Source organism: Portunus trituberculatus, chromosome 39 (assembly GCF_017591435.1).
Source record: "Portunus trituberculatus isolate SZX2019 chromosome 39, ASM1759143v1, whole genome shotgun sequence".
Lineage (NCBI taxonomy): Eukaryota > Metazoa > Arthropoda > Malacostraca > Decapoda > Portunidae > Portunus > Portunus trituberculatus.
In genome coordinates this window covers 1532501-1542500 of record NC_059293.1, presented here as the reverse complement: position 1 = coordinate 1542500, position 10000 = coordinate 1532501, and the positions used below count along the sequence as shown (strand labels likewise).

The following is a 10000-nucleotide window of genomic DNA, read 5'->3' as shown; positions in this document are numbered from 1 at the left end:
CCATTTGTTTTTTTTTTTTTTTTTTTGTGTTGTTGCAGTCAGGATAGAACAAGAATGAATGAGTTGAGGCTTGAAACATTGACGTTCAAGAAGGAGATGGGAAGGAACTGGTCCTCAGACACTTGCAGATGAATAGAACGGACTCAGTGATTGAGTTATGTGCTGAGTCATTAGGGAGCTTTAAAAGACGGTGAGACAAATCTGTAGGGACAAAAACGTAAGTGTGTTTCATGCAGTGCCACGTGCAGGCCTGGTAGCTTCTTGCAGCTTTCCTTAACTTCTTATCTTGTCGTGTTCTGACATTAAAGGTAACAAGGCTTCCTCCGTGGGTAGGGGAGAGGGAGTAAGTCGTGTTCGTCCCTTGATGGCTAACGGTGCCTAACTGGGATTGCCTGGTAGTGAGGATACAACTCCGCTTACGCACCAATTCTGTGTTGGGTGAACACAGGCTGCAGCGTGACAGGAGATAAGCCCAAATTGCCTCCACCGCCGCTCAACCTTCCCTCGCTACAGCCACTCTTCTGTAGGCTCGCTGGCACTCTGTTTGTATTGCACTTCTTCAGGCATGTTTTGACCTCTCGTGTGTGTGTGTGTGTGTGTGTGTGTGTGTGTGTGTGTGTGTGTGTGTGTGTGTGTGTGTATTAGATAGACTAATAGATTGATAGATATCTGTATCGAGAAGCATCACTTCTCTATCACTGAGACACTCTTTGGCACAAACACACTCATCAATACAAATTGTTTGCGTTATTTTGGGATTTTTCCCCGTAAAACAATTGTTTCATGAAGGAAGCGAGCCCAGCAGGTTTTTGCGTGCTGTCTTGCAAAGCCTGAAGCGTCACTGCCCTGTTGTTGAGCGTGCCGTGGGCTGTGTGTGATGGTTTCCTCGTGTGACGCTGCTGCTGCTGCTGCTGCTGCTGCTACACTCACTATTGGATTGCTGCTAACTATTGGACAGATAATGCGATAAGTATTGAGGACTGCAGTGTATCAGGCCTGGAGCGGAGAGGGTAGCGCGGTGCAGGGTTGTATCCATTTTATTGATACCTATCTATCACTGAATATTTTAACCATATTCGAGTATACGCCTATAGTTTCCTCCAATACACCACTGAGAAGTTTGTGCGTGCGTCCATTACAGAACAGTAACGTGAAACCGTAAATTTGATTTGGATGAATTGTGGTGGGCCGGTCTGCATAACATTCACTCAGGGTAAGCTTGGTAAGGAGAGCATTCTAAGTCACAGTTCCAGTAGATCATTCTGGAACTCCTTACCTCCTCTTGTATTTCAAACTTCCTATGACAACTTTATTTAAGAGGGAGGTTTCAGTCCATTTATCGCCTTTTTTGGCTAATTCTTCTCTGACCTGCATGAGGACTGCCAATTTAGTGAGCCTTTTCTTTCGGTTTATGTTACCCTTGGCAGGCTTTCCCCTCTCGCTTAAAAAGATCCTTTAAAATACATCTTATTTATACACTACAACTTCATCACCAAGCATCATTTTGGCATCACTGGATCCCGTGTGAGATTCGGCCGTGTACGTGACTCAAAAGGTCACTCATGTGGATCACTGGCCTTCCATGTGATGGGTTATGAATCAGCGCCATATTGTAACTCATTAATAACATCAGCTGCGTTTTTGTTCGATGTGTTATAGCAGCAGAGGAGGATCGTGAAGGGAAGGAGGCAAGGTCATCAGACCCACTCAGCCACAGAGCGCGTGCAGTCTCCACAGTGGTACTATTATCTTTTAACCTTTCACCACACCAGCGTGCAGTGCCCCAGCTTTTCCTTGAGTGCTGCATCACCACACTGTCATCATTATTGGCGCCACTTGTCATTATCATGTGTCCACAATCATTCCCTGCCAATACAAGGGCGTTTCGTAACCATTCCCATGTACACGCACTGGAAAATATTGAGCTCTGAACAACAAAATAGATGATGGTAAAAGGCACAGCGGCGTTGTCAATACATATCGTTAGGCAGCAAATTCTCCCCCCCTGTCACTCACCACGCGCTGCATTTTTCCACCCTGATAAATGCCCCGCTAGGTTATTAATGACGAGAACTACACAGTAATTTATCGATCGGTAGAAAATTGCTATTTCGCCCAAATGCCCAACTACACACACACACACACACACACACACACACACACACACACACACACACACACACACACACACACAAGCCAGAGGACCGGGGTTCGATTCCCGGCCGGGTGGAGATATTTGGGTGTCTCCTTTCACGTGTAGCCCCTGTTCACCTAGCAGTGAGTAGGTACGGGATGTAAATCGAGGAGTTGTGACCTTGTTGTCCCGGTGTGTGATGTGTGCCTGATCTCAGGCCTATCCAAAGATCGGAAATAATGAGCTCTGAGCTCGCTCCGTAGGGTAACGTCTGGCTGTCTCGTCAGAGACTGCAGCAGATCAAACACCGTGTAGCGTAGTGGTTAGCACGCTCGACTCACAATCGAGAGGGCCGGGTTCGAGTCCCGGTAAGCGGCGAGGCAAATGGGCAAGCCTGTTAATGTGTGGGCCCTGTTCACCCAGCAGTAAATAGGTACGGGATGTAACTCGAGGGGTTGTGGCCTCGCTTTCCCGGTGTGTGTTGTGTGTTGATATGGTCTCAGTCCTACCCGAAGAGCTCTGAGCTCGCTCCGTAATGGGGAAGACTGGCTGGGTGACCAGCAGACGACCGAGGAGAATTACACACACACACACACACACACACACACACACACACACACACACACACACACAACACACGCCTCGCCACACACACACACACACACACACACACACACACACACACACACACACACACACACACACACACACACACACACACACACACACACACACACACACACACACACACACACACACACACACACACACAGGCACAATATCAGTAATTAATCTTTATATCTCAAATTTAAAGTATAATTCTTTAGTGCCGCGTGATAGGATGGATTGAGACAAGTTGAAGACTGTGAGGTACAGAACACATCCGTGCGCTACGTAACCTGTCGTGTGATGGCCAAAATAAAGGAGTTAGGTATCCATGTCCTCTTTCCATAGACGAAGAAGGAAATTTTTGCGACACTGTTAAAGCACTGCATGAATCTCTAAAGGTAATGCAATTATAAAGATGTTTGTGATTATGATTATGATTAAGAGAGAGAGAGAGAGAGAGAGAGAGAGAGAGAGAGAGAGAGAGAGAGAGAGAGAGAGAGAGAGAGAGAGAGAGAGAGAGAGAGAGAGAGCGGGGGAGAGTGAGATAATGTGTGTGTGTGTGTGTGTGTGTGTGTGTGTGTGTGTGCGTCCTCTATACCAAGACTGTCATTGACCTGGACTGTGGCACGATGCTCTTCATTAGCAATACTATCATTTCATTCATCAGCCAGCGTAACGTCAATACAACCCGAAAATCATCAACATAAACACCACCAAATATATATATATATATATATATATATATATATATATATATATATATATATATATATATATATATATATATATATATATATATATATATATAAACGGGTAGAGAACAAATGAAGAGAGTAATTGGTAACATATTAATCAAAGTTATAACTAAGCGTACATATTATCTGATGACAGTAATCTATACAATGGTGTATTGGTGTAGTAGATAATAAAGCGAATGTTTGCGTGTGGTGGCTATAAGTGGTAAAAGTCCAGGCAGTATATAAAGAAGCCAGTGATTACGTGTATAAGAACATTTTCCCTGTGTTATCGTGACAAACTAGAGACGATCCACCACTCCCTTGAAAACCAAAGAGTGGAATGAGTAATGACAGTCACAAACGTATCACAGTTGCAATGAGTGACGGCCGACCATTGTATTGCCTTGCCCTGATTCATCCCGCACTCGCCCCTGCCTGCTGGCTGGTGACTGATGGTGACGGATGGTGACGCTGCGTGATGGGAGTCATAGGTCACCACGGGGATGATACTTTTGACTAGAATAATGACAAGTGGTGATGTGAATGGTATGGTGATGAGAGTGATAATGATGGTGATGGGTATTGTTAATAGATGATGTTGAGAATGATAGTAGTGAATGAAGAGAAGTAGTGATGTGACCGGTATAGTGATGATGATGGAGATAAGTGCGTGTGATGGCAATGAATGTTGTTGAGAATGACGGTAGTGATGAGCTGCAGTCGATGTATGTGAAGAAGATAGTGACGATGACCTTGTACAGTGATGGTGGTGGTGATGGTGACATTGAGACATGTTACCACCTCTATAGTGACATTATAGTGACAATAATGGAATGGCAGTTAGTGATGAGTCGATGAGAAGTAAGAGTGACAATAAGATGTGATGACAGTTGCTCATAAAGTGTTGGACAATAGTAGGGATGAAGAGATGCAGTAATAAATGTTGGATAAATAAGGAGTAACAGAAACCAAGGATGAAATGATAAGCAGGACATTTTAATACCAACGGACAACAACATGGAGAAAAAGGCTTGGTAAGTGTTAATTATGTAGAATACGCAGCGATGAAGGCCAGTAAAAACAGCAAAGAAAAGACCCACTGAAATGCTGGTCACCAAATAAAGTTGGAAGCGTTAAATGAACCAAAGGACAGGTGTCTTGAAACCTCCCAGTGCATTGATGAAAGTAGGTGATTGTGTAGTGGTGGGTGGCAATGAAGCGATAACATAAGAACATAAGAAAAACTTGCAGGAAGCCAGTTGGTCTACACTTGATAGCGCTTGCATGAGATGATAATAGATGTGATGACTGATAGATAAAAATTAGGAAAGGAGGAAGAAAGAAAGAAAAAAATAAGATAGATGGATGGATAGTTAGTTACATGGCCGATAGATGATTAAAGATGTAAAATGACAATGCCGTGAGGAGGACAGGTTAACAGAAGCCATAGGTAACACCCAGAGAACTTCCAGAACAAAATACACAAATTAAAAAAAAATAAATAACCAAAACAACACATTCATTTTGATCGAACAAACTTCCACACATACAAATATTTTTTTTCCTACATTTCTCACACGCTTTGCTACATCCGTGTTAAAAAGAAAAAAAAAAAGATAAGCTCAGGATTTCCAAGGATTAGCTAAATTCTGGGGAATGTTACATTTTGTGCACCCTCTTGCTAATTCTTTAATCTCGGGAAGGGTGAACTAAATAGAGAAAAACGATGCAGTGAGCTAAAACATTTACATCTTTTTCCGAGCAGCAGCAATGTGGGTCACTAGTTCAAACAGCAATGACTATATCGAGGAAGGTGTGCCAGCCAGATTAGTAGGTAAGGCGCAGGGTTCCTTGTATGTAGGAGAGGCACAAGTATAGGTTTCTGTAAGGTGCAGGGATCTTTGTATGTAGGAGAGGCACAAGCATAGGTCCGAGTAAGGTGCAGGGCTCTATTTAAGTAGGAGAGGCACAAACGTAAGTCAATGAAGGTGCAGGGCTCTTTTTATATAGGAGAAGCACAAACGTATGTAGGTCAATAAAAGGCTATAAAAAATTAAAAAAATGAAATGCCAGCATCAATCGAGTACAATTATAAAAGGATCATCAGAAATTTCAATAGTGTATGGCAAGTAGTTATAAATAGCTTAATTTGTGACGCATTTCGTGACTTCCATAAATTTTTGCCATTTCAAGTTGTGTCAATATTTCAACAGTAAATATCAAGCAGGTGTATTGTACTGGTACAATACACCACACACTGAATGGAAAATAAATAAGAGAGAAGTAAGGAGAGTGCTGAGTGCTAAAGGCCTGCTGACGTGTACAAAGCATCTCCTGGCAATATAAACTCAAATATGTAGATTATGATATCCTCCTTAAATAAGAAGAGGCGGAAGGAAAATTATAAAAATAAAAGAAAGTTTAGAAAATAAGAAAACGAAGAAAACAAAATTATAGATGAATTGAATTACTCCTTTTCCGAAATGAGAAAAGAAAATATGATCCTTGTCTAGCAAAACTGAGAAAAAAAGTGTCTCAAACTCCCAGACTCTGTATAAAATATACGGTGTGTTTCCCGGCCAGTCATTCCCTTAACGCTGGCACCGCATCAGGACCTCGCTTGTCAAAAATCATTCTATTCACACAAATACACACACACACACACACACACACACACACACACACACACACACACACACACACACACACACACACACACACACACACACACACACACACACACACACACACACACACACACACACACACACACACACACACACACACACACACACTTCACAAGCCAGAGGACCGGGATTCGATTCCCCGGCCGGATGGAGATATTTGGGTGTGTCTCCTTTCACGTGTAGCCCCTGTTCACCTAGCAGTGAGTAGGTACGGGATGTAAATCGAGGAGTTGTGACCTTGTTGTCCCGGTGTGTGGTGTGTGCCTGGTCTCAGGCCTATCCGAAGATCGGAAATAATGAGCTCTGAGCTCGTTCCGTAGGGTAACGTCTGGCTGTCTCGTCAGAGACTGCAGCAGATCATACAGTGAAACACACACACACACACACACACACACACACACACACACACACACACACACACACACACACACACACACACACACACACACACACACACACACACACACACACACACACACACACACACACACACACACACACAATTTACTGAAATTCTGCATAGGTCACCAAGTCTCTCTCTCTCTCTCTCTCTCTCTCTCTCTCTCTCTCTCTCTCTCTCTCTCTCTCTCTCTCTCTCTCTCTCTCTCTCTCTCTCTCTCTCTCTCTCTCTCTCTCTCTCTCTCTCTCTCTCTCTCTCTCTCTCTCTCTCTCTCTCTCTCTCTCTCTCTCTCTCTCTCTCTCTTTCACACGCGTGTTTTCTGTCCTGTCAAGAGGGAAAGATGAATGGATTGAGAGTGGATGGATTAATGAAAGACGGGGAGGAGTGGGTGAGTGAGTGAGGGAGGGAGTGGGGGAAAGAGGGAGGGAGGAAGTGAGGGAGTGGCGGGCAGGTCGAGGTGAGAGCGGCAATCTGTGAAAGGACAGTGACAAAAACACCTCCTTTCAAACCCACTTAAGGTCTGATGAACTATTTCCTGCGAATTCTTTCTCTTCTTGTTTATACGAGTGAGTTTCCTTATTTATTTATTTTTTTTTTTGACCGGTAACTTGCAAGGACGGTCTCAACATACTCACACTGTCAGGTCTTGCTGTTGAAGTGTGTGTGTGGCAAGTTGTGGCTATGTGTGTGTAATATATTGGGTTTTTCATTAACAGGGTGGTCCAAGAGAGCCTTTCCACCACGGGATGACAAGTCTCTCTCTCTCTCTCTCTCTCTCTCTCTCTCTCTCTCTCTCTCTCTCTCTCTCTCTCTCTCTCTCTCTCTCTCTCTCTCTCTCTTCTCTCTCTCTATTTCTATCAATTCTCTCTTCTTCCTTTCTTCTTCCTTTTCTTCTAAATACTCGTTTTTTTTTCCGAACCATCCTTCATTCATCCCATTCTTTTCCTTTATTCATTCATTCATTACAAAACTTTCTTACTTCCTTATTCTTCCTTCCTCCCTTCTTCTTTTATTTCAAACCATTATCCTCCTCCTACTCTTGTTCCCATTACCTTCCCTTCTTCTCTTAGGCTCGTATTCTCAAACCCTTCTGCGCTTCACTTCCACTATTTCAAAAGGCTTTATTCACATTTACACGAGTTTTTTTTAAAGGTGTTTTTACGTTTCAAGAGGCGGAATGACAAGGTTTCTGCATCACCAACTGGAGAAACACTTGAAAAACTCCGCTAATCATCTCTGTGGCCTTGGAAATAATAGTGGTGAAAGAGACGAGCGTTTTTGAATAAGGACCGTGAGCTAATGATGTGTGTCTGAGTGTGATGCTTTGGTGGTGTCTTGGTCGCCTCGTATGAAGATGGAATAGATAGATAGATGTACGTCAGAATGCAGTGAAGTGTTGTGGGTAAAGGGTGCATGCAGTTGCTCCGTCAGGGTTTAATTCAACGTTGATAGTGATATGTTTCCATCAATTTTCGTAATGTATTCAGCACCAACATTGACGCATCGCTGCCAGGATGGAGGGCAAATTAACAAGGTGAGAGAGAGAGAGAGAGAGAGAGAGAGAGAGAGAGAGAGAGAGAGAGAGAGAGAGAGAGAGAGAGAGAGAGAGAGAGAGAGAGAGAGAGAGAGAGAGAGAGAGAGAGAGAGAGAGAGAGAGAGAGAGAGAAGGGGGGGAGGGGATGACTGAAAAATGACTGCCTACATAACTGCTTCTGACGATAACACGCTGGTGTCCCGATACGGTAGAATAGTCAAATTGTAATGAACGTTAGCGCGGAATGTGTAATTATAGACTTAAATGAGAATAAGATCTCGTGAAGTTTGGAGAGGGAAGTTAGCGGCGATTAGTAGAAGACTGACGTGAAGTAAGGATGTAAGACCCCATGAAGCAGTGACATATTTTTTTTATCTTTTTTATGAAGAAGAAACTGGTCAAAGGCAGAAAAAAAAGCCCCGTTAAAGATCAAAAGAGTTATCCAGAAATGAGGGAGTTGAAAGAAGGGTTTTCTTACCCCTGTGTAACATTCAAGCCACGTAGATTGTACCTACAAAATCTCTCTTCTTTTATAATGAAATTCCTCTAACGTCACCTAACCTAGTTCATTTTATTTGGGAAGAATTATGTTGGGGCAAAGTTTGTGGAGAAGTGGAATGTTCCAGGGAGAAATTTACATTGCGTGGTTAGGAGAGTGTTTTTGTTGTTATTGTTGTTGGTGGTGATGGTGCTGTTGTTGTTGTTATTGTTGTTGTTGCCGCCGCCGCCTTACTTGGTGTTCTGGGCCTGGTTGATATCATTAATAAAGAGCCTAAGCCTCTATCTAAGCCAGGGGTTCTCAACCTGAGAGTTGTGAGCCCCTAGAGGCTCACAAGATTTCTAGGGGTGCTTAGATGGCTGATTTAATAATATCCTTTGCAGTACCATTGCATATTGAGTCAGTGTCACTCACCAAATTAACATTCCAGGGGTGCTTACATGGCGAGTCAGTGTCAGTCACCAAATTAACATTCCAGGGGTGCTTACACGGGTAGTCATTGCATATTGAATCAGTGTCAGTCACCAAATTAACATTCCAGGGGTGCTTACATGGCTAGTCATTGCATATTGAGTCAGTGTCAGTCACCAAATTAACATTCTGCTCATTGTCACATCACTGGGGCTTCGGTAGATGGTCTCATACCTCAGAGGGTTCTTAACGAGAGAAAAGTTGAGAACCTCGGTTTTAAGCCTTTCTTTCATCATTATTTTTGTCATGATTGCCACAACTTCTTATGAACACAACCCATTGGCGTACACTCTTCAATGCAAGAGAATAAGTACTTTGTTATCGCTATTTTTGGTGTGTGTGTGTTTGCCAACAGTGCTTTGAATGTTGGAACAAAGACTGAAAACGATACAAATTTTAAGATCATCTGTTTATGTTTTAGAAGGTCAATGATATTCTGTGCTTGTTACAAATTCAAATGACCTGTCTTGTATTGGCAGGCACTTTATATTAATTGGTGATACCTTGTGGGTCAGCGCATCTGTTCAATATGTTCCTTCTTCGCAGGTCATGTTGCGGCAGCAGAGCGGAACACCGCGGAGACTAAAGGTAAGGAGTGTGACCAACATTTAGCATTGCAGGAGACACGGAATTAGCGCGCCCTCCATGACCGAGAAACTACTTTGCAGGCTATTAATTGCCAGTCTTAACAAAGGATCAAAGGACATAAGTCAGTTAACGCTATTCACTTTCAATACCTTTTTGACGTCTTAACTCGATATTTTTTTAATCATTAATCCTGTGCTGGCAAACTTTCAGCGTGCGTGACAGGTGAGGAGAGTTGAGTGGTTGTGAATGTCTCAAACCTTTCACTAATACATACGATTTTCACGTAATTGCCAAGAACATAGTTTAAGACACCTACCATTGTACCAGCTGGTCAATTCATC

The 10000-nt window shown here is 43.0% G+C and overlaps 1 protein-coding gene across 1 annotated transcript in view; it reads left to right on the top strand.

Annotated features, from left to right (window-relative positions):
* The window catches only part of LOC123515556, a 1160229-nt gene that overhangs the window by 91667 nt on the left and 1058562 nt on the right, over positions 1–10000 (top strand). The window contains exon 2 of the mRNA XM_045274292.1: positions 9618–9659. Coding sequence (XP_045130227.1) covers positions 9618–9659 — 42 coding nt within the window. The remainder of the gene's footprint in view (positions 1–9617; positions 9660–10000) is intronic.